Source organism: Girardinichthys multiradiatus, chromosome 22, assembly GCF_021462225.1.
Source record: "Girardinichthys multiradiatus isolate DD_20200921_A chromosome 22, DD_fGirMul_XY1, whole genome shotgun sequence".
Classification (NCBI taxonomy): Eukaryota; Metazoa; Chordata; class Actinopteri; order Cyprinodontiformes; family Goodeidae; genus Girardinichthys; species Girardinichthys multiradiatus.
This window is the reverse complement of record NC_061814.1, coordinates 41661418-41687150: the sequence shown is the minus strand read 5'-3', so window position 1 is coordinate 41687150 and position 25733 is coordinate 41661418. Positions and strand designations below refer to the sequence as shown.

The window sequence follows — 25733 nt, the reverse complement described above, 5'->3', positions numbered from 1 at the left end:
TTTGGGCCATGTGGACACCTCTTTTGTACATAGCTCCCTCTCCAGAGGTGGATGGGGGTTGTTGGGGACTGGGTTTGGGGGGAGGCCCGGCCGGGTCGGGCCGGGGCCGACCGGGTCTGGGCAGTGCCGGCGCTGTCTGCCTGTCTCTGCCCCAGGAGGGAAGGGGGTCCGAGGGCTGGTTGCCCCTAGGGGGTACCGGTGCCTGGACTTGGGAGTATAGAGTATGCAAGGGGAGTGTGAATGAGTGTATGACGTCCATTGTTGTTTGTCTTTACGTTGGGTGCGAGTGATTTTATGTGTATGCATGAGGGTGGGAGTAGGTGATTGTGACTGTGAGTGCCATCTTATGGGGGGCCTATTTCCTCCCCGCCACACTACCTGCCGGTTGTTGGAGTCTCTGCCCGCTGGTGTACTTGGAGTTCTCGGTGTCCGGGGCTGGGTGCTTTGGTGTGTGCTGGCTCACTCCCGGTGGCCGCTTGCTGGGGCCTGGCTCCCTGGGCTCCGTCGGGCCTCTGCTTGGGGGGTGGTGTGTCCTGGGGCCTTGGGTCTCTGGGTCCATGGCTGGATCAGCTCGGGCATGGATGGTTGCCGGCGGGGCCTGTGGGCTCATCGCTGCGGCTCCCTGGGGCTTCTGCATTGTCGCTGCTGGGTGGTTCCCCTGGGACTCTCCACTGCTCTTCTCTGGGGGGGTTGCGGTAGTCCCGGCGGTGGTTCTCCTGGGGTTCCTGTGCTTTGGGGGGCCTTTGGATGTCTGTGGCTCGGATCTCCTCAATGTCCGCCCGGGGACCACGGGGCAAGTCGGTGGGTCCTCAAACTCCCTATTGCATATTTTTGTGGAGAAACCTTGTATACAAAGCGCATCCACACTCATACTCACAGGTGTTAAGCTTCAGGTGTTGACAGATACACAGATGTTTTATATTGGGCTGCACCTCTCACTAAGTACATTTTACATTCATAAATACCGTGTGCTATTTTGTTAAAAAAAAAAAAAACAAGGCTTTCACTGAACTACTCTTTTTTTGGGCAGCATAGGTCGCTCAATGAACTCTGTATATTGTTAAATTTTTCCAGAAAATAACCTTTCTCCTTGCAACCCTCCTAAGAAACCTTACTGTTCAGACTAATGTCATGACTTTAACATTTTTCATGCTAGTCAACTAATCAAGGCTTGTAGAGTTTGAGATGGAGCTCTTGGATTTTTTGTAAGTTCTCTGCACACTCTGACCTTTGAGTGAATTTAATGACACATCTGCTGGAAATTGGCAATTTAAAACTGTAGTTGAGAATTTCTTTTCTCTCTGTAGAATAGTAGAATTCAAACCCTTCCTAAATTCATCAGTATATTGTTGCTGATGTCTTGGCGTCTCGGCACTGTGTTAGCACACGCTAAACCTGAATAGATGCTTCGTTTGTAGAGGTGAGCACATTTGCTGATGATCCATTGAACTGTGTACATTTATTGACAGCACATGTCTGTTTCTTTCTCCTAGAGCCCAAGCAAGGGTATACTTACTTTTTCACAAACGATTTAAAAAACTTAGCATTTCTGACTGTTTTTCTTTGAAAAATAATGACACAATTCAGAATAGATTGAAGGTGTGCTTTCTTCTTCCATTTACAGTAACTGTAAATTAAAGATTAGAGGTGTACAGCTGGAGGGCACTTATATAAGTTGTCATTTTGATTTTGCTTGGAAGTAAATCTTGTTTTTGCTTTTACAACATGGGCCTCGAGCTGTGCTTTTGCATGCCTTAGAACAGAAATCTGATCCGTCAAAGAACATTTTACCGGGTATAAATCCTCAAGGTCAGTCTTTATGTTGAGGAGTCAGAGAAATCAGTGAAATATGAAAGACTTTCACCGTTAACAGAATCAGAAACAAAAACCATCTGCATTCATAAAAAGTTCCATTTATTTCCATGTCATTTTATTTACAAATCTTACAAATATGCATTTTTTGAGTGAAGACCCACATCAGAAAGATGAATAAAACATTCCTTAAAATAACTGATGAGCGCTCAGTTTCAGATGCTGAGACTTCTCCTTGCTTTTATGCTGGAGAACAAGCAACAGGCCGTACCGAACCAGTAAATACATAATAGGCCAGTCCTGCTCTACAGGATTATTGGGTGGAGTGAATTCAACTGTGAGTCAATTGTGGCTTTAAGATAATCCCATCAGAGCCAGCAACATTGCAACGCAACACCAGTACCTCCAAGCCTGTTAACTCTGATGAGAGACCACAGCAAAACAAGGAGGGACACATAACACAAGAGGGCAATCTTCATTAAAAATACTACAAACATTCACTTCTACTGCACAAAGCAAACCATTTTTATATCCTTTTAAAGCACCACACCCTTCTGATACTAGGTGGCAACCTCTAATTGAAAGAAAGTTACACAGATAGAAAACTACGACAACACTTTATGGAAAGTCCTTCTTCTGGAGTAAGTGCTACTTTAAAGCTCATGAAGCCATTTAATACACAGTATATGTATATAAATACATATATGTTTATATATATATATTCCCTGGGATACTAATAAAAGCCTGAGTTATCTACTTTAATTATTATGCATGTTCATATGACATCACGATGTTATTATTTACCTCTTTTAATTACAGCAGAAGTGTTTTAATACTACTGTCATTTCAGTGTGAGTCTAATATCCTCCTGGTTTATGGAAAACAAATAGAACACCTGAAAATATCTATCACACCAGAACATGCTGTTCTCAAGCCTATATGTTAATCTTAAACTATCTGTCATCTTTTAATAAAGTCTTATCAGGAAGATACACTGAGGACAGAGCTGGTCAGACGTTTACAGCCACTCGTGGTAAGAATGAGTCTCATGTTAATTTGAGGTTTTTAATTATTTATTTGAACTCTTTTTTTCCTTTTTGTATCCATCCATCCATCCATACGTGTCCGTGCAGGGTTGTGTGGGATCTGGTTCCTGTCTCCAGTGTTCATTGGGTTTTGACAGGTCGCCAATCCTTCACAGGGCAACACAGAGACATGCAGGACGAACAACCATGCACACAAACACACATACCTGCATATACAATGCAATGCAATTTAGAGGTACCAATTAACTTAACAGTCGTGTTTTTGGACTGCGGGAGGAAGTCGGAGTACCCAGAAAGAACCCACACATGCACAAGGAGAACATGCAAGCTCCGTGCCGAAAGACCCAACAGTGCTATCAACTGCACCACCGTGCTGTCTACACTTAGTTTTAAAAACATAGAGCTGGCTACACGTGTTTGAATTTATTGATTGTTCAAAATTATACATACAAGCTCCAATGTATACATACACCACTAATAATACAACCCCAATTCCAATGAAGGTTGGACGTTTTGTAAAACATAAATAAAAACAGAACTCAGTGATTTGCAAGTCCCGTTCAACCTATATGCAATAAAATCAAAGACAAGATATTTGATGTTCAAACTGATAAACTTTATTGTTTTTTGCAAATATTGATTCATTTTGAATTGAATGCCTTCAACACATTGCAACAGAGCTGAGACAGGAACATGTTTTCCACTGTGTAACATCACCTTTCCTTCTAACAGCACTCAAGCGTTTGGGAACTGAGGACTAGTTGTTGAAGCTTTGTAGGTGGAATTCTTTCCCATTATTGCCTGATGTACAACTTCAGGTGCTCAACAGTCCAACAACAGTCAACTGTCTCCGTTGTGGTAGTGTGGGCTTCATAATGCAACATACATTTTCAATGGGTGACAGATCTGGACTGTAGGCAGGCCAGTCTAGTTCCTGCGCTCTTTTACGCTGTTAGAACACCTGCAGAACGTGGCTTGGGATGGTCTTGCTGACATAAGCAGGGACGTCCCTGAAAAGTCATTTGGATGGCAGCAGATGTTTCCCCAAAACCTGAATGTCCCTTTCAGCATTAATGGCATAAATTTTCAGCATTAATACATGGCTTTGGCTTTCCAATTAACCCGTTCTCCTGTGGAATGATCAACACAGGGGTTTTTTGAGCAAGCTTCAACTTTCCCAGTCTTTTGCTGCACCTGTCCCAGCTGTTTTGGAACCTGTTGAAAGCATCAAATTCAAAGTGACTGACTATTTACACAAAAAAAAAAAATTGATCAGTTTGAACATTAAAGATCTTGTCTTTGTATTGGACTCAGTTGTAAGTTGAACAGGATTTGCAAATCATGGTATTCTGTTTTTATCTATTTCTTACACAACATCCCAACTTCATTGGAATTAGGGTTGTATCTGGTTGAGTGTCAATGACCAACTTTTGCTAGAGTTCATTTAACTTGGTTGGTTTCCAGTCATGGATCTCAATAGGATTGTTTTTAGTTTTAGGAAGAACATTCCAGAAGCTTAATGTTGGCTTGTTTTATTTATTCCAAAAACTAGTTTGAATGTGTGTTTGGGTTCATTGTCCTGCTGGAACACCCAACTGTGACCAAGTTTCAACTATTTGACCCAAACCACCATGTCTGATGAAAAGAAACTAGTTAGGACAGTGGTTCTCAACCACTACCACCTCACTAATACAAAGTTTACCAACTACTACCATACTGTCAAGACTTTGTACACGGTAGAACAAGAGGAGTTTGGCATTTTCTTTTTATTTTGTCACAAGAATAGAAAACATTGTTTCCTTAAAAATTAAAATAAAAGATTCTAGGTTGGTAAAATAAATAGGTGGGCCGTTTAAAGTTGGTATTCCAAATGGGAAAGATAAAGTTCCCACTAACCCTGACTTTAAATTCCAATATGGCAGCTATTTGATTTAAACCTAGCTGTAGCTGCAGTAAATAACAGATAATTTGCTTGCATGGCACTTTGTACCTTATTAAATCTCCTGCACACACAGTACTGCACAATGTCTATTTATGAATGTGATTTTTTATGTTTTTATGAAATGCAGAGACATGTTTCTGTTTGCTTGCATTGCTGATAACAGCTAACTGAGTTATTGTGTTTCCCCACAAGTAGAACATGGGTAAGTTGGGGTTATAGCTATTTAGAAACCTAGGTTCTGAATTTAGAGGTAAACATAGCCTAAAAACCCTGCAGAACTTATTTTTCATTACCTGTTGTCTGTTTTGCCAAGAGGGGTTACTATAATTATCCTCCAGTGCACTTCTCTTTTAAGAAGTATCTGTTTTTCTCAAAAGTGATTCCTTTTTCAATCATAATCAACTTGACTGATTCGACTGATTAGTTCTACATTACAGCTAATTTCACTTGTAAAACATTGGTACCCTGATGGCACCTCAGGTACCATCTGTGGTACTTAAACAGTAGTTTGAGATCCATGTGGTTAGGATGCTAAGTAACACTCCAAAAACCAACAAGTCTCAAGCTTATCATAAACTGGAAGATGCTAGAACACTACTGTCACTGTCAACAGTGAAACCAGTTTGACATCAACATAAGACATAACAAAAAATGCTTTCAAGCTAATCTGAAATTTACAACATGGACAAGCCACATGCCTTCTGAAGAAAAGGTTTATAAGTAGACGAGGCAAAGATTGAGCTGTTTGGCCACAATGATGTCAACGATGGAGGAGTCAAGGTTAAGGTTTTAAAGCTAAAAACAATGTAGTATTTGTAAAGTATGAAGGTGGTAGCATCATGCTTTGGGGATGTTTTTGGTGCCAGTGGGTGCTGGTGCATTGCACAGTGAAGGGGGGGGGGACTACTTATCAATTCAGCTAGACAAATAAAACTTGGATGTAACTAGGTTATCCAACAGGACAATGATCACAAACATACAACAAAACTGGTTTTGGAATGGATAAAGTGTGAAAACGTCAAGCCCTTGGAAAATTCGTGGAGCTAGATCTGTGCCAGAAAACCAGCTCAACTGAATGAACTTTACCATTCATTATAAAAAAAAAGAGTGGCGAAACCTCCAGCCAGAATTATGCCTGCAATAAATCCCCACTGATGTTTCAGTGGGGATTTATTTATATTTTAGACTCACCCAAAAAAGTGTATGTAACTTTCTGACTGGCCCTATAGACTTAACGAGGCAGCATCAATAAGGAGAAAACTTCTGACGCTCAGATTTTTTCGAACCAGAGGTCGGCATTTTTGCAGTGTAAGGGGTTAAACCCTGAGTTAGGCCGGAAGCTGCCGCTGGATGGACGGTCAGGACAGAGAGACCTTTCATGCCAAGCAGGCTGGAAACAGGAAGGGCGTAGTGTGGGCTCTGGATGGAGGGGGAGTGAACGTTAATGGAGGGGGTTGGGGTGGTGGCCGCCAGGACAGCCATGGAGGTCGCGGCAGTGGAGGCGGTGGAGGCATTCTGAGAGAAGCTCATGTTGAGGTCAACTGGGGTCGCGGAGGATGCAACCTGCATGGTGTATTTAGCCATCTCTAAGCTGGAGGCCGAGGAGTTTGGAGGATGAAGGAGGTTTTAGAAAAGAGTAGAAATAACAAAAGGGAGGATGGGTGAGAAAAGAAGAGAAGGGATGAGAGAAATGAGAGAAATGAGAAAATACAAAAATCAAACAAGGAATGTGTAAAAAAAAAAAGAAAGCAGTGAGAATGAGGATTTTAATGCAGTCAGAGAACAGAGCAGTGAGTTGGAACAAATCCAGCCTCACCCAGAAACACAACAAATCTGCCCTTTACAGCAGCATGTTGTTTGGATGTCTTATCATCTGGCTGCAATGTGAAGCACCACAGGACGTGGCTGCCCTGTGTAATGTCTCACCTGGCGTTGATGAGGTACTGGGCCACGCCGATGCTGGCCAGCGAGCCGCTGATCGTGACTTGGCGCATGGCTGAGCCATCAGTGGCGCTGGCAATTTTGATGTGAGCACCAGAGACCTGGCGAATCTCATTGATCTTGCTGCCTTGTCTTCCAATTATGCAGCCAATAAACTAGAAGGAGGAGATTGAAAGCATGTAAATAACAAAAGAGCTCATATTTCAACGCTGTCCAGGAATCAGATCTGACAGCAGAAGATAGAGGGAGCTGCCACAGCGACGGCAGAACAACAGTTTCCTTTCTATCATCTCTGATTCCTACCTCTATTATTGTAATAAAGCGTATGTCCATGAAACGAAGAGGAATTTGATAACAAGCCTGTGGGATCACAGCAGCAGAGGATTGGCTTTTAATCTCAGCTAATTCTCAACATTTTAGGAACTTTGCTCATTTGTTTTCTTGAGAAAACTGCTCATATTGTGGTCTGTAAATAGAGTAAAGCACCGTGCTCTGTCTACCAACCAGTACCTCTGAAACTGAGTAATTACCATGTCAAATCTTTCTTGTTTATTCTATGCATGGTGCTGACTGACAATTCCCAATTTTAGGGAAAGGTTACTTGCTTGACTCCTTCATGATTCTCAGTTGGTTGCCTGGTAACAACAAGACTCCAGAAAGACAGCAGTCCAGCCAGGAAATTGTTTGCATTTCATTCAACAGAGAACTATAACCAGAACCAGAAATTCTTGATCAAGGTTTAGTGGCCTTCCCTTCCCTGGCTGGTGGTTGCCTCTGGCTGCCAAACATGACAGCAGTGTCCATACAAATGTCAGTTGGATTTTTGCCTTATCCTAAGCACTACAACAATGATTTCAATCAACTGGGAGCACAAGTTTGAAATTGTTGTGGATTTTGTTTTTTCAAATTCACACAGGGTCAAACGTATACATACAGGCCCATATGTACACACACCCCCACTGATATTTAGCCAAATATCAAGACAGTTAGCAAGTTGCATCTCAAAGACGGACTTTTGCATCCACCAACAAGCTCCTGGCATAGTGTTTATCCACTTTTCTTCACAGAATTGGAAGTTTTCATTTAAGTTGGTTTTCTGTCAGGGAACTCGCTTTCAGGGGAGGCTATTGCAAAAGTTTAATGTTAGCCTGCTCTACCCAATTTAAAACCAGTTTCGATGTGTGTTTGGGATCACTGTCCTGTTGGAAAAACCCAGCTGTGTCCCAGTCTCCCCCATTTGATCCAAACTGTCACCTTTATAAAAGGAAATTTGATGTACTGGATCAACTGTGGAACCACCAGCAGAACTTAAAATATGCTGGAACACCAGTGCCACTAGGCCAGAAAGAGTTCTGACCAAAAAAGATACCGCTGCTTCAAGCTCGACACCATTAACCAAACACCTTCACCTTTGATTAAGGAATTACCCAAAGCAACCTTCTTGCTGCAAGGCAACAGCGCTACCAACTGCGCCACCGTGCAGCCCCTTTACATGAAAGTTTAACCTTTATTCCATTTAATGAAGAAATGGAGCATTCAGTTTCTAGTTCAGTAAACTTCCCTCTTAAATACAAATTAATAATAATGAATAATTGGATTTCATAAATCTTTTTATTTCCAAAAACATTCCTTGCTTCTTTAATTTTGTTATGAAAATATTTAAATTGTAAAGCTAAATAATTTTCTATTTTAACAAAATGTTGACATATTTATGATACTGAAAATGTCCATGTACAGTATTAGAATAGTTTAAGGTAGCTCATCAAGCACAACAAACAGGACAACGATCCCAAACAAACATTAAAACTGTGTTGTGAATGGATAAAGCAGGCTAACAATAAGCAATCTGATTGAAAATGCATGTACAAGGCAAAAAAACTTGGGTCTGTAACAGGAAACCAACCAGTTTAAATGAATGCTACCATTTCTGATAGGAACAGTGGTCATCTGCCAGAAGAACACCGCTGGTTTGTTTAAAACTGCAAAGGTCTGCAGTTTGGGTGCAACTTGCAAGAGATGCTGAACCAAACTGTCTGCCAAGAAAAGGACAAGTTACTTGCTGTTCATCCAATGTGTGTATCCCAACATTTTCCATCATAACTCCTCTCCTAGAAAGTTTTAATGATCTCAGTCACATTAGGATGTAGGTGTTAGTGGCTGAGCACAAACAGTGGAGTGCTTACATCATTAGGTATTGCCAGTTCCTGTGTACTCGTGGGTGCAGAAGCATCAAATCCTGCAAAGTAGGACAAAAAATGCTAATAACAGTATTGGGCGGATGGTTTGCACAATCAGGACATAAAAATCAACTGGACTTTGGTGTGTTTATTACTATTATGTAGCTTAAACAAACATATAACTGGAGAAGATAAAGAACAAAGACATTTTCCTACATATACACACTAAAACATAAGGAGCACATCCTTCACCTTGCTGCAGTTATAAATCTTATTTTTAAGTTGAGGATGGCTATCACATTAATCCTGTCTGAAAAATCAGGAAGCTTTAATGTGTATTTGTATCTTAATTTAAAAGAATCTCATCGAAAGGTTAATTGTTTTCAGTCATTCAGTTCAAAAAGTGGAACTCTAAATATCTGTAACACATAGAGTGATTTTATTTCAGTCATTTAATTCTATTAACTTTAATGAATATGGCTTACAGCTTACAAAAACTCCAAATTTAGTTTAACACCGATAGAAAAGGTAATTTTTAATACAGAAATGTTATGTTGTGATGAAAACATGCAACTCCACAACCACAGAAAAGACAGTGAGGCCCTAAATGAACAAGGCTCCCACACTGCAGCACTCCATTCTTGCCTTAGGATGGCGCTCTACCAAGTGTAACTGTTTGAGGAATAGCTGAGCGCTTGAAATGTTAACTTGATTTTATGCAGTGGTCCAACTAAGTAGCCAGAAATGGAGTCCAGCAATACTTGAAACTATTTGTTGGTTATTTAAGACAGGAATATGGGCCTATTGAAAAACATGTCTATGTAAAGCACTCAGTATTTAGTTGGGCCCGTTTTGCATAAAACACTGCATTAATGCAGCATGATAAGGAGGCAATTACCTGGGACTCTGCTGAGGTGTTCAGGAAGCCCAGGTTGCTTTAATAGCGACCTTCGGCTTGTCTGCATTGTTGGCTCTGGTGTCTCTCATCTTCCCCTGGACAATATCCCTCTGATTCTCTTGTCTGGACCTTTTTAACCCCATTGAAAAACTCTTGAATGTGCTTTGCTTCTCAATCCTCTCAAGGCTGCAACTAACCCTGTTGCTTGAGCAGACTGTTTCCCTCTGCTCAACTTTCCATTAACTTGCTTGCATAGAGCGCTCCACAAACAGCAAGTTTCTTTAGCGATGACCTTTTGTTGTCCTACATATATCACTCTGTGTATGTATCTATATAATTTGAGATTCACGTTTTTTTTACTTGAATTGATGAAATAAATAACACTTTCGATGACATTCTGATTGACTGAGAAGCACCTGTGTATGTAATGTTTGAGGTTAGTTGGGGCAGAATAAATGAGTTTGGGACAAATGAGGTTGGGGATGATGTGGCCAAGATGATGTTAGATTTACAGGAGAAATGTTGTGAAGGTAAAGGATTTTTTGGAGGGGATGACAGGGTGAATGGGCTTAAATTTGGTAGGAAATGAGAAATGGTAAGAAGTATTTACTTAACTGTAAATATTCTGGTTATTTTTCACATTTCCTTCCCCAATAAAGCTGTTATGATTCTTAAAAATTTCAGTCTGTCTGCTTCAGTGTGTAATATTTTCTTTTTCAGAGTGTAAGCATCTCAGTGGCTATCTTTGGAGATTATTAATAAAACAATACTTTGGTGGCTTAAACTTTAAACTGGCTGTCTTTTTCTCTTTTCTTTCATCTGTAAAAAGCAAATACTAGTAGAAAAGCCACCACCTACAAAGATAAAAACCTGTGAGAGTCTGTAAACTCTGAGAGAATGGAGACATCCTTGATCCTCACTGAAGTGACAACGGTGTATTGATGGTGTGATTTCCAAGAGGAGTGAAGACAGAGGGATAGATGGACTTCCCCAGGGAGCCGTGGGTACGTACCAGGAAAGGTAGGGTTGCTCTGCCCAAGGGAAGGGAGGGGGATATGCTGCATAGCCAACTGGTGAAGCTTGGTCAACTGCAGGGTAGGAAGGAAGTTAGAGCTAACCAATCAAAGTGGATTATTTCAGAGGAGCTGAAAACTACAATTTGAAGTTCACAAACATCACAGATGGTGTCAGTGTGAAAGAGATTCATCTGCCTTAGAAAGCATGCAGAATACAGTCACATCCCTGACTATTATAACTTAGATCATTTCCATTTGAATCAATTCGGGTTACTACTGTGGGTTAGTGTTAGTAATGTCAACAGATCAGGGTTACTGAAGTTTCCTCCTTGCAGAGTGGGGCACAGAAAAGGCGTATTGGTGTGCTTGGAAGGAGTGGGCAGGGGTAGATCATTAGAATGGATGTCGACCACTCGGATTGGTATACTTACATCTTGATGCGCAAATGCATACTGTCCTGGAATTGCAAATGCCTGAAAGGACACCAGATATGAGAGGTGAGTATATGACATGTTGTAACATGCAACATGAAATAGAAACTCTGTCACAGTGTCTGAAGTGTAAATCAGAACAGTGAAAATCCATTCCCTTCCACTTTTCCGTGGCTCTAATGTGTATGGATCTAATGGAATTTCATCTAAATGTCATCTGCTGTTTTTTTTTGCCCCTTTTGACTGAGGCTTGAAATCCAATAACATAAACAGATGTCTGATAGGTCAGAGAGCACAGAGCCAAAATTCAGGACAGCAGCCTGCCAGGCAGTCGAACACATGAACGCATAATTGTGAATTAAAAGGGAAGGGATCCATGGTTTTTACAAAGAGAAGTCTGAACATGTGGCGTGCATTTTGTATTTAACCCCCCCTGAGTCAATACTTTGTAGAACCGCTCCAATTAAAGCTGCAGTTCTTTTTGGGTTTGTCTCTGCCAGCTTTGCACATCTACAAACTGAAATCTTTGTTCATTCTTCTTTGCAAAATAGCTCAGGCACAGTCCAATTAAATGGATAGCGAAATGGACCTGTGAACATCAGTTTTCAAATCTTGTTCCTCGGTCTTCATGATTCTCAATTGGATTTAGGTCTGGACTTTGACTAGATTATTCCTAGACAAGAATATGCTTTGATCTGAACCACTCCATTGTAGCTCTGGTTGTATTTTCTGCCGGAAGATGAACCTCCACACCAGTCTTGGGTCTTTAGCAGCTTATATCGGGTTTTATTCCAAGATCCTGAATTTAGCCCCATCTATCTTACCATCAACCCTGGCCAACTTCCAAATCCCTATTGAAGAAAAGCATCCCCACAGCATGATGTTGCCACCACCATGTTTTACAATTAGAACTGTGTGATCAGGGTTATGCATAGTTTTAGTTTTCCTCTACACACAATGTTTCCCTGTAGACCAGAAATTGAAGTTTGATCTCCTCTGACCAGAGAACCTTCCATGTGTTTGCTGTGTTACCTCCAAGGCTTGTGGCAAACTAAAAACTTTACTTTTTATAGTTTTCTTTTAACAATTTCTTTCTAATTGGCAATCTGTAATAATGGCCAGATTTGTTGAGTGCATGTCTAGATTGTCAGGTGTGGATCTCAGCAGCTCCTCCAGAGTTACCATAGGCCTCTAAGCTGTTTCTCTGATTCATGCTCTCCTTGCCTGGCCATGTCTTGGTTGGTTTGCAGGTGTACTCTTGATCTTTTCAGGTGATGGACTGAACAGAGCTCTGTGAGATGTTCAAAGCCTGGGATATTGATGCAGTCCCTAACTCTGCAATAAACGTTTCCACCACTTCCTCCCTGACCTGTCTGCTGTGCTCCTTGGTCTTTATGATGTTGTTTTGTTCTCTGATGTTCTCTAACAAACCCTTTGAATTTTGAAGTAGATTTTATTTAGGGGTAACAAGGTAGAGAGTATGTAATACAAGTGCATGCCATACTTTCAGATTATTATCTGTAAAAATAAGGAAAAAAACATCATTTTCCTTCCACTTCACAATTATGCACGACTGTGTTTTGGTCTTTCACATAAAACCCCAATAAAATACACTGAAGTTTGTTATGTGACAAAATGTAAAAGTAGCATGTAAAAATTGTATGACGTGTGATACAAGGCACTGTGAAAGTCACATTTTTACAGTTTTGCCACATTATTTTCTAGCTTTAGCATGTTTAACATCATTCCTTTGTAATCTCTCTGCCTACAGCATCTCAACCTGAAGATATTACCTTAAAACAATATGTTCACACAAATGAGTCCCTGTAGTGGTTAATGATTGGTAGGCTTCAGCTGCTACATCTTTTAAATGTTTAATTCATTAAAATCCTATATGGATTACTCCTGTTCGACCACTTACTTGTGCAGAGTGCTGTGGTGCCAACACTGCATGAGCTGCGCCAGGAAGGACCTTAGGACGGTAAGGAATAGTTGCTCCTTTAGGTGGAGACTGGAGTCCCAGCCATGCAAACCAAGGGGAGAAAACATTATGCACTCCTACAGCTAGCACCTGTGCATATTATTACTGCTTTACACCACTCAAGCAGCATTTTTCATGCCCCATACATCTGCAGTGAAAGGTACATGACACCCTGAAGCAAAGAATGCTGTGAGCAGACCTCATAATTACGAAAAGGTTGAATCTTAAATCCATGCCCAGCTCTGCGCTTCATTCAGCGGGAATACACTAACAGTTAATTCTGCAGCTGACTGCGTTCAACAAATACTAAGTAGGAAAACAAAGAAGTTGATATACTCAGCAGGGACCTACTGATAACATGTATAATTAATTATAATATGAATGCAAACCTGCAACCAGTAGAATATGTACACAGTCACGGTAAAAAGAAAGTACACCCTCTTACCTGTCTGAGGACAAAATAACATTAATCTGCTTGAAATTCATATATACCTGTGATCTGATTGAGAGACTATATCATGGGATTTTTTTTTACATGCTGTTACTCTGTTTTAGCATTGCTTGTGTTCAATAAATAATGACAGAGTGGAATTTGGTAAGTGTGAGACTGAAATAATTTAAGAAACCTGGTAAAGACCCAAAACTTTTACTGTGTCCTGATATATAAAACCCTAAAACTGAAAGGGGTGTATTTTCTTTTGCTTGTGACATTAAAAATGATGTATTTTAAAAGGTTAATACTTGTTATTTCACAGCACTTTGCAAAAGGCTCCAAGTCTTTACAATATATTTTGCTTTTAGTGAGTCAAATATTCTTGTAACCTTGCCAGGTCAATTTCATTAACAGTTTTTCTGATTGTCTAAAGGTCTTAGAAAGTTTCTCTCTTGTCTTTAGCTCCTTTTTGACTCGTTATCAATCAGTTTTTCAGAGATTTTTTTCATAGAGGGTCCTTCTTAAGGTTTTTTTTTTTCAACATTTCAATATGTTTCTTCTCTTCTATTAGGGCCAGATTCTCTGAGGGCACAACTTACAGTCATCCAGTCAATAGATTCCATAACTTGAGCTGTTGATCTCTGCAGCTTTCCCAAAGTTAGCCTGGGCCATATCTGAGTAGGTTTCAGTTGCACCATACTCTTTGTATTTTCGGGGATGGACTGAACAGAGTTCAGTGAGATGTCCTAACCCTAACCCTGCTTGAAACGTCTCCACAACGTTCTCCAGAACCTGTCTGCTGTGTTGTTTGGTCTTCATGGTGCTGTTTGTTCTCTGATGTCCTCTAACCCTCTGAGGCCTTCACAGAGAAAATTGATCCATTCTGAGCTTAAAATAAAGTCTATATTATTATTAAATACTTACAAGTAAACTCTGTTTCTGAAGCTATTTGGTTGTAAATTTTCATTCACAAACAAGTTCTGAAACCCGCATATAATTATCCTTCCACCCAACAGTTAGGACCTATTCTGTCTTGGTCAGCACATACAATTCCAATAAAGCCACTGAATGTAATTCTTAGAGCAATTTGTTGAAACCTTGGCTTATAGTACATCATCAACTAAATGACGACGCATCTGTTCTGGTCCTGTGTAGTTCTTGTTGATTTTTTTTGACCAATTTCTTAAAGAGAATACCTTTATATACTGTTTATCTGCTTTATATAAGCACACACTGCAGACTATGTTGGCATAGTGAAAAGGAACGGACGAAAATGTTAAAAGCAGCCATGAGAATGAATGTCTATCTAAGACTTACACAGATTTTTGGGTGGTTTAAAACATTTCCACAATACTGAACAATTTATGTATTTTCAGATCTGAAACAACTTCATAACCAAGCTCTTTCCAGCCCTGCAGAATTACTTTAAATGAAACCCTGTCCGGAATAGATGTAACATACTCTACACCAAGACATAGCCACTGAAAGTGAAGATTATCTGCTGTCTGACGGAGCTCACCTCCAGCATCACCGAGCAGATGTGCCTCACACACTGAGTGATGGCCTGTGGAGTGCCGGAGATTGTGACCGCCCTCTCTGTAGAGTCCGGCAGCATGTCTCCTGCCACCTGAAGCTGAGCGCCCGTGGTCTTTACATCAACAGAAGAAACAGAGGAAACAAAGGCTGTTTATTTCTGAAAATAACTCACCATTATCCAAAATGAAATGTAGTTTGAAGCACCCTCAGGTTACTCCCAAAATGCACTGTGACCTGCAGGGGGCAGCTGCAGGCTAAAAGGCAATGCATGCTCCAATGTATGAAGAGACATTCCATACATTGGATATTTTGTATTCGGACAGGGTATTCAAACTGATCCATACAGGCATGAAAGGTGCAGCGACCAAAAGGTTCACACATTTTAAAGCACAGAAAAACAAGAAATGTTTGATTTGAGTTTCTGATTTGTAGGCTGCCCCGGAGATGATTTTTGTTTTCCTGCTTGGGTGCAGAAAAATAACTTCCTGCTGGAAAAGAAAGAGGAAAAAGACCCCTTACCTCCCTGATCTCTTTGATCTTGGAGCCTCCTTTACCAATGAGTGAGCCACACTGGCTCCCTGGGAAAACCAGACGAAGTGTCACAGGTGGTTTGCTTGTCACGTTGCTGTTTGTCATCGCTGCAGTGATATCCTGAGGGAGAAATCAAAAATGTGTTGCAGTTTTTTCCCCTGTTGTATTTACAGAACCTCAACTTTGTTTGACATGGCCTTTTCACTTATTTTACAAAGCTGTAGGAACTGAAAGTTTCTGAAAGCTCTTTGTAAAACTGAATGATGCACATTAATGTACAGTTATGGAAAAAACAAAGTACACCATTATTCACTTTTGGGATTTTACAGATCCGGTCTTTCCCATGTTCTAAAATTATTGAAGCTCAAGTGTACAAAATACACAACAGATGGCATGCTATAATAAGTTATTAAGTAAAAGTGAAGCCAAAGTTAAAAATATGTGTTCAATAGTCATCAGTATCATCTACATGCTCATAGTCATCTTCTACAGGGTCTTTATTCAGTCTGTTAATCCATCACTGTGTGGTTTGGCACAGTCACTAAACAGGACAGGGCAGACCTTCCCTTCATCCAGGACTTGTACAAGTCAAGGGTCAGAAAAAGAGCAACTAATCTCTCTGCAGACCCCACACATCCTAGACACAAACTGTTTAGACTTTTACTTTCAGGTCAGCGCTATTAAGTGATATTTGCAAAAACCAGCCAGCACAGAGACAGTGTCTTCCCCTTGTCAGAGTGCCCAGATCGATGACATGCATATTTTCTCTAATGCAACCTTGACTTCCTTTTTTGTAAAAACAATGTATTTATACGTATTTCGTTTTGTTTCTCCAGAGGTTTTTTAATATACACTGCTCAAAAAAATAAAGGGAACACCTAAACAACACAATATAACTCCAAGTAAATCAAACTTCTGTGAAATCAAACTGTCCACTTAGGAAGCAACACTGATTGACAATCAATTTCACAGCTGTTGTGCAAATAGAAAAGACAACAGGGGGAAATCTTTGGCGATTAGCAAGACTCACTCAATAAAGGAGTGGTTCTGCAGGTGGGGACCACAGACCACTTCTCAGTACCGATGCTTTCTGGCTGATGTTTTGGTCACTTTTGAATGTTGGTGGTGCTTTCACACTCGTGGTAGCATGAGACGGACTCTACAACCCACACAAGTGGCTCAGGTAGTGCAGCTCATCCAGGATGGCACATCAATGCGAGCTGTGGAAAGAAGGTTTGCTGTGTCTGTCAGCGTATTGTCCAGAGCCTGGAGGCGCTACCAGGAGACAGGCCAGTACACCAGGAGACGTGGAGGAGGCCGTAGGAGGGCAACAACCCAGCAGCAGGACCGCTACCTCCGCCTTTGTGCAAGGAGGAACAGGAGGAGCACTGCCAGAGCCCTGCAAAATGACCTCCAGCAGGCCACAAATGTGCATGTGTCTGCACAAATGGTTAGAAACCAACTCCACGAGGATGGTATGAGGGCCCGACATCCACAAATGGCGGCTGTGTTCACAGCCCAACACCGTGCAGGACGCTTTGCATTTACCAGAGAACACCAGGATTGGCAAATTCGCCACTGGCGCCCTGTGTTCTTCACAGATGAAAGAAGGTTCACACTGAGCACATGTGACAGACGTGACAGAGTCTGGAGACACCGTGGAGAGCGATCTGCTGCCTGCAACATCCTTCAGCATGACCGGTTTGGTAGTGGGTCAGTAATGGTGTGGGGTGGCATTTCTTTGGAGGGCCACATTGGACATTGAAGCTATGGACTGGCCCGCCCATTCCTCAGACCTGAATCTGATTGAGCACATCTGGGACATCATGTCTCGCTCCATCCACCGACGTCACGTTGCACCACAGACTGTCCAGGAGTTGGCGGATGCTTTAGTCCAGGTCTGGGATGAGATCCCTCAGGAGACCATCTGTCTCATCAGGAGCATGCCCAGGTGTTGTAGGGAGGTCATACAGGAACGTGGAGGCCACACACAATACTGAGCCTCATTTTGACTTGTTTTAAGTTCATTACATCAAAGTTGGATCAGCCTGTACTGTGTTGTTCCACTTTAATTTTGTGTGTGACTCCAAATCCAGGCCTCCATTGGTTAATAAATTTGATTCCCATTGATGATTTCTGTGTGATTTTGTTGTCAGCACATTCAACTTTGTACAGAACAAAGTATTCAATGAGAATATTTCATTCATTCAGATCTAGGATGTGTTATTTGAGTGTTCCCTTTATTTTTTTGAGCAGTGTATTTATATTTATAATGTCTTCAGGAAGAAGTGGATCTGAAGTCAAATTCCTTGTTTTTGAGCACAAACTTGGCAAATAAAGCTGATTCTGATTTTACATTGAGATATGTTGTTCACTGTGTCCGGAGGTAAAGGCAACCAGACCCACCATGTTGTCTGTCTGAGCTTCTAGTACAAGACAAAAAAAAGGAAATAAAGTTAAGGAAAGGAAATGAAGATTATTCCAGAGGGGAAAATATTTAAGATAGCTACCAATCATCCCACAAGTGGACGTTCAGCCCAAGGTCAGTGTCTACCAAATGTATTTTAAGAGTCAAATGTGAAACCATCTGTCTGACAGCTGAAGTTTTGACCAAACTGGATTATGCAAGAAATAAAGCACAATTATACTAGCCCAAAATTTCACCACAGCAATGTGAAAGACTGATAAAGACATATATGAAGGACAACTGTATTAAGTTCTTGAATAATTGGGTGTACTTAGTTCCTTGAACACATTTTTATATTTGTTAACAAGCAATGACGGCGTTGAATCTAAGGTGTAGTTTTGTAATCTTGAGGCTGGAATTTAACAACCTTAGACCACATACATTTTTGAGGAATAAAGTAGCAAAGCATTGGTTCCAAAAATGTTTTCCTGTACCTCTTCAAACTTCTGCGCAATCATGGAGAAAGCTCTGAAGATTCCCTCTGTAGGTCCCGTGATTGTCACTATCCTCTCAGGAGATGATCCCTCGGATATGTTGATGCGAGCGCCACTCTACAAAGCCAGGCCGTTAGCTTTGCTTTGTTCTGACTAAAGGGCCTGGATTTATGGACACAGTGGTTGTCACCATGCAGCAGATGACAAAGAATACTCACCTCCTCCCTCATCTTCTTTACCGTTTCTCCTTTCTGAAACCATTAAGATTAAACAATAGGCTTGACTGGTTTTGTAAGGCAAATGCAATGAGACAATAACTTAAAAAAGTACTGTAAATGAAATGTACCTTTCCAATTATGCTGCCCACTTCCTGATAGAGAAAAGAAAGGGACAAGTGAACAAGAGACAACAGGGACTCCAACTTTTAGAACAGGATTTAATCATTTTAGCAGCAGTTACAACAGGATGGGTCGTTACAGGAAAACACAGCAGATCACCTTGAAGATCTGCACATCTGCTGATTACCTTTCCATGCATCAGCAGCCTCAGCGTTAGTGTGACGTTCAGACTGCTATCCAAGGCCACCTCTTCTTTGTCGGACATTGTTGTATTTTAGATCTTTAAGGTAAATATTCTACAAAAAGAAAGATAGTGTCCGTGTGTTAGAAGTGGTTTAATGCTTCAGGATGTGCAGGAAATGATGTGTAAAATTGAGGAAGAAATCAGCCACATCCAAGAACATTTTTCACAGGTGCGGTTTTATCTGTGTTCATTGTTCTGGTGAGTTTGGTATTTTGTCAGTTATGACTGTTTTCATTTGAGGTGAAATTGTCATGTGTGAGTGTCCATGTGCTCTGTTTCTCTGAATTTCCATTTAAGAAAATTCAGGTAATTGTGCTAAGGGCCTTCTCATACATCACTCTTAGCAAAGGGAAAATGAAATGCCTCCTTTCCTGTGCTCTAAAATTTTTTCTGCTAAAGAGCAACCTGACAAACCAAAGGTAAAAGCTTTTACAATGTGAGTGCAAATTTGGCGGTGGCAGAAATGAAAATTCTCCTTAGTCATTATGGATGGGTCTCAATAAAACCTACAGTTCTTTGCATAAGTATTCACACCCGTGAATACTTAATGTTAGGGTTGTCACATTTCAACTCTAAACCTTCAATGTATTTTAATTGCAATTTTAAGTGACAGACAAACACAAATAAAAGCATAATTGTGGAGTTGTCTTTAAAAACGTTTTCAAATACAAATCTAAAAAGTGTGCAGAAAATGTGTCTTCACAGATGTCTTTAAATAAAATCTAGTCCAACCAATTGCCCCGAGAAGGTAGATACAATCTGCTTGTGTGTCATTTAATTTCTGTATGAACCCAGCTGTTTTGCAGAGTCCTCAGATGTTTGTTAGAGAACACTACTGAACAAAGCAACACAGGAGATATGTCAGGGAAAACGTTGTGGTGATGTTTAAAGCAGAGTTAGGTCATAAAATAATATTCCAAGCTTTAAGATCTCAAGGAGGATTGTTCAGTCTCTTATTTTAAAAAAGCAATCAAACCCCTGAACTCAACATCCCTGCAGTGAAACATGGTGGTGACAGCATCATGCTGTGGGGAAACTCTTCCTTAGCAGGGACAGTTGAGCTGATCAGAGTTGATTGGAAGATAGATGGAGCTAAATCCAGGACAACCCTGGAAGAAAACCTGTTAGAGGCTGCAGAAGACTGGGAAGTAGACGTACCTTCCAGCAGGACAACAACCCTACACATACAATCAGAGCTACCATGGAACGATTTAGATCACAGCATAATCATTGTAAGATGGCCCAGTCAAGGTCCAGAACTAAATCCAACTGAGAATGTGTAGCAAGACCTGCAAATTGATGCTTATAGATGCTCTCCATCGTATCTGACAGAGCTGGAGCTAATTAGCAACTAAAGTACAGGACAAAATGGCCCTTAGATATGTAAAGCTGGTTGGAATATATCTCCACAAATCTTAGCAACTGCAGCCAGAGGTGGCTCTACATCGACTCAGGGGAGCTGAATTCAAATGCACACCACACTATTTTAATATTTATTTGTAAAAAACTTTAAAAACCATTTTGTTCCTCTTTACAAGTATGTACTTTGTGTTTGCTATGATAAACTACATTGACTTTCATGATTGTAAATTGAGAAAATGTGGAAAGGTTCGTGGGCTATAGATACTTTTGTGAGGCGCCATACAGCAAAGTGAGCAAAGCAATTTCCTACGTTTGAACAGTTACTTTAATCCTGTTTAAAGGACTCTTTTGAGAGTTTATCAGGGGTCTGATGGTGTCTGAGGAGTTATGGATCTTTCTTCTGATCGTGAAGCTGTAAAAGGGGGAAAATAAGCCTGTCACACGGTGCAATCTTCACGTGTCTTTGGTTCCTGCTAAATAAAAGTTGTGTGACTCTCTCTGATAAGACGAGACACAAAGGAAGCCACTTGTGCTGTGGAAGCCTGACGATCAAGTGATTTGAGTGTGACTCATATGTTAAAGGCAAAAAAATACCACACAGTGCCAACTCTATTGCGACTGCGTGTCCAATTTTTTTGTATTTGTAGAACAAATAAAGAATGATGATGCAGCTTGTTGGACCGTAACAGACAGAGAGACAACTGCAGCTCTATGAAGGAACAGGGTCACAGTGTTTATAAGATTATCCTGATTCTGAGAAGTTATGCTTCAGACTCTAACGAATGACGATGAACAACTAATAAACAAACTAATCTAAGCGGAGTATATGTTGTTTTAGTAAAAGACAGTCTGGATTTTAGTGAACACTTAAAAACCTTCATGCAGAGGTTTGAATGCTGAGACCATGGCTGTAGCAGAAGATGCAGTGTTGTTTTGGTAAGATGTGGTGAAGTGTGTCCAATGAAGTGGCAACTATGCGTCATAATCACCAAAACAGAAACCTTGTACCAACTGTGCTGATGAAATAGAAATCAGATTTCTTTCTTTGTCCCTGCAGGACAAAAAGAGGGACGTGTCCAGCAGAACTGGAGTATGGGGCAGGACTAGACAGCTGGTAATCCGGTTAAAGCATGTTTTGATGTTTGCTCCTGGACTTAAACGACATATAGATTTATTTTTTTAAATGTTCAATTTAATCGTTCTTTTGCAGGGTATAATTGTATATGCAATAAACAACTTTAATTGTTTCAAAAAACAAGAACTGGGAGAATAAGTTAGAAGTTAATGTGATTTTTTTTTATCTACATCAGGCCAAAGGTACACATTCAGGCTACAATATATTCAATCGTTTGAGCCTTCATTTGATTTAATGTCCCTTAGCAAGTTGGACCTCCACCCCCAGCTTTGTGTAGCCAATCAAAAGGCCTCTGGCATAATAATAGAATAGCTAAGAAAGAAGGCTGCCTCAGAAATCAATAACTTTACCTCAAATCAACAGCTAGGTGATTGAAACATCAAAACTGGGTTTAAAGCGAATAAATTATTCTAACATTAAGCTTCTGGGATGGCCTTTCCCCAGTTTTAACCTAAACCCTAATTTAATATTCTGATTGCTAAAATGCTGGGTCTATGCGAGGTAACCAACCAATTTAAATTAACTCCACCAGTTTATAGAAGAGCCGTCAAAGGTCCAGTTAGAAATTAACCAGAAGTTTGATCGTGGCTACAGAAACTTGTGGTTGATGTACAACTTGTTAAGGGACATTAAGTATTAGTGAGGGTATTAATTCATATGCATTATTTGGGCCTACATGTATAATTACTACTGTATGTGTATGACTAGAGAAATACATTGCACAATTCCTAAAATGAATAAAACTGAAATAAAAGAACAAAATAATTTAAATAAATGAACGTGATGAATGCATGTAAACTTCTCACAGGAACTATGTATTTCAATAGATGATGTTTATCTTGCCTCAGCTGTGTAATTTAGCTTCTGACCTAAAGCAAGTAGTATATAGCGTGATAAGGCGATAAAAGCAGGACAAATTTCTTCAGAACAAAAGATATAAACCTTTTCCTGAAATTATCCTGGATAGGCCTTCCGTAGATCCCACCTTAGACCTCTTTGTCACTAGACACATGGAAAACCACCACAAACTAACATGGCTCCACCTCAGTCATCCCGCCAGTGACAAGATCCAGTTAGTGATAATCATCTGAGATGCTTTAGGATCATGTAGCACAAATAGTGCAACAAAGGAACAGGATTTGGGAAATAAAACGATCTCAGCACATTTCTCAGTGGATTATGCTGCTCGGATCTCAACAACTTGATCAACCAACAAAAAAAAACATAAATAAGAGACAGACATCTTTCTGCAAACATCCACAGCATCCTCCCATCTCTGTATCGTTACAATGACTACATCAAACAAACAGCAGCATCTCTGCCTAATCCTACAGACCCGGATTTGTTTAGTTAATGCTAAGACCCTTTTGACCCATTTCTGTCACCCCCAGCAAGTCAGCGCTCCAGACTTCTGAACAAAACCTTAGTGCACAACAGCAACCAAGGAGTTTACACGATAAAAAAGAGATCATCTAAGGGGAAACTCTGCTCTGTGAACACTGACAGACAGAAGTATGCCTCAGACAATTAAAATACACACACACGCACACACACACACACACACACACACACACACACAGGGCCTTAATCCTGGAGGGAAATGGGGAACAATGTCTAAGTGGATTACTGGGGGGATTTCATCTGACTATGAATTCAAAATCTAAGGTTAAAGCAAAGAATGTCTAATTTTAAACAATGTAATGACATCTTAACGTGCTACGCTTCATTAAATATTGTGTTACACTCTGCGTTAAAGATGTCATCAAATCAAAATATACAAACTTTATATTTAATAAAATGTGTGTCTGATAATTATCAGTATAAAAATGTCCAAATAACCCGGTGAGAGAGATTACAGCGTGAATATCTGGAGTGGTGACTATTTATAGCCTTTTGTGAGGCTCCACATATCATGAGGCGATACAGCACTCAGCATAAAGGTTAGAATAATGGGGAAGCATCACAAGCTGACATTAGGTGTAAATTCAAACAAGCCTGAGCAGTCTGAAGGGAAGAGTTTAAAACACAATCCAGGAGAGGAATAAAAAACAAGCCGTTGAAAACATCTGAACCTAATGGGAGTCAGGCGTAGCGCGTTAAAACAAAGCCTCGCATTGTCTGGCTTCCATTAAATGTGCAGAAGCAAAACCTTGAAGTTCTCTCTGACTAAACTTCAGCATTATTATAGATAACAGCTATTTTAACATAAAAATCCGACCTGCAGTTATGAAGGCCAATGATTTGTCCAAACTGACCTTGTGTGAGAGAAATTCTTGCTCCTCTTCTTTGGTTCTGGTATCTATGAAATGAATGGCCTTTTAGTTTCAAGTGTGTGTTCAGTGTTTGCTCCCTTTGTTTTTCAGTGATCCACAGACTGGACAGATGGCTCCCTGTGCCCTCAAACCGACTGGAACGAAGGCAGGCTTTGCTATTAGTCCCTCAGCTTAGCCCAAGATAAGCCCCTACGCAGGGCAAGTGGGCCCGCATCTCTCGCCTAATTCCCCCTGTCACAGCCACCAAAGAGGCGTTCCTCTGAACGAAGATCCAGTAGCTGAGGCGGCCTGGCGGCAGGGCACGGCAGGGCAGGGTGAGGAGGCTCGCCGCCTGGACGCTGTCCAGCACAGATAGAAGGATCTACGGTTACAACAGCACAGAGAAAACCCAAGCAGATCAAGCTCTTTGCAGACATTAAACGAACAGAGACAATGAAGAGATGCCTTGTTAACCAATGAGTCTTTATAACCAACAACTCTGCATGATTGCTGAGTTTTTCATTAGATCCTCAGAAAGCTTCCTGTCTGCTTAAAAATAAACCCTCCCTGTATGAAGTTGTTGCTTCGAACTGATTGAGATCTGCAGAGAACAATGTGGCATCTGAGGTATTTAGTGGTGTTACGCACAATGTCTTCATGGGGTGCATCCCCCACCCCCCCGGCCTCTGCCTTCGCACCACAACAAGCCCTTGTGGCCTCATAATGAGGCCAAACTGGATACAATAAAACCATTCTGCAGAGAAAAATGTATTCATCTGGGCTCTGATGCTGTGAAGGAAATGAATCAGTGAAGCAGAAGTGGCATATTTAATTATCATTCAGCACGTCGCACGAAGACAATAATGCCCTCATGGCTTGTCTAGCACATATCTACAAACACATCATATTCACTTTAAATCTAGTATCTTACCTCCACCTCAGCTGGGTGTTTTATTAATTCACAGAAAGGAACCAATGATCATTAAATTATGCATAATTCTACTCTTAATATGATCAGGTAAAAAAAAGCTGCCAGTCAGTTACCGCTACTTAAAAGCAGCGCATGTTTAAATCCTAATTATATTTTTTAAGGTAATAGTCTGCCAGTGTTAATAGTTCAATAAAGTACAGTGCCTTGCAAAGGTATTCTACATTTTTGTGAAGTTACAACCACTAACCTTAATGTATCTTTATGGAATTTTATGTGACAGACCGAAACAAAGCAGTGCATACATAATTAGGAAGTAGAAGGAAAATGAGGCATGTTTTTTTTGTTTGGTTGCTAATAGAGATGCAAGTCTTTGGAGATTTGTCTTTAGGGACCAATATTTCTGTGTCTTTGTAAAATAGCCCAAGCTCAGTCAGATTGGATGGAGAGCAGTTTTGCAAACATTAATTATCAACAGATGCTCAGTCGGATTTAGGTCTGGACTTCGACTAGGCCTTTCTACCTCATGAACATACTATGATTCAGACCACTCCATTGTAGCTCTGGCTGTGTGTTTAGGGTCGTTGTCCTGCTGCAGGATGAATCTCCACTCCAGTCTCTTCTGCAGCCTCTAACTGGTTTTCTTCCAGGATTACGTTGTATTTAGCTCCATCCATCTTTGCATGAACTCTAACAGCATTAGCTCTCAGTGGTGGTTTTCCTTCCACAGTCTTTCACATTGCCACATCATCATCAACATTGCTTTATTACTTGGATTATCCAGTTTCAGCGAAGCTTCAGCCATTGGACACATTTGACTCTAGAACAC

The 25733-nt window shown here is 40.6% G+C and overlaps 1 protein-coding gene across 2 annotated transcripts; it reads right to left on the bottom strand.

The window, feature by feature from the left end:
* Positions 1-1893: 1893 nt before the first annotated feature.
* Positions 1894-24553, bottom strand: zgc:110045 (uncharacterized protein LOC664755 homolog). Of its 2 annotated transcripts, XM_047352187.1 has the most exons (13): positions 23980-24553; positions 19171-19279; positions 18992-19015; positions 18864-18896; positions 18646-18762; positions 15733-15864; positions 15197-15325; positions 13185-13274; positions 11264-11305; positions 10829-10904; positions 8925-8977; positions 6727-6896; positions 1894-6391 (listed from the first exon to the last, which is right to left on the bottom strand). In XM_047352187.1, exons 2-13 carry the CDS (start codon positions 19246-19248, stop codon positions 6046-6048), a joined length of 1290 nt encoding a protein of 429 aa, XP_047208143.1. In that variant the 5' UTR covers positions 19249-19279; positions 23980-24553; the 3' UTR covers positions 1894-6045. The 2 variants fall into 2 exon arrangements, with proteins under 2 accessions (XP_047208143.1, XP_047208144.1); XM_047352188.1 differs by lacking the exons at positions 1894-6391; positions 10829-10904 and having other exon boundaries at positions 6745-6896.
* Positions 24554-25733: the final 1180 nt, after the last annotated feature.

Coding starts and splice junctions, on each gene's coding strand:
- zgc:110045 (XM_047352187.1), bottom strand. CDS start 19,248: ATGTCCGACAAAGAAGAGGTGGCCTTGGATAGCAGTCTGAACGTCACA. Junction 10,905..11,263: donor ATGCATTTGCGCATCAAGAT/GTAAGTATACCA, acceptor CCTACCCTGCAG/TTGACCAAGCTTCACCAGTT. Junction 6,392..6,726: donor CAGTACCTCATCAACGCCAG/GTGAGACATTAC, acceptor CTCGGCCTCCAG/CTTAGAGATGGCTAAATACA.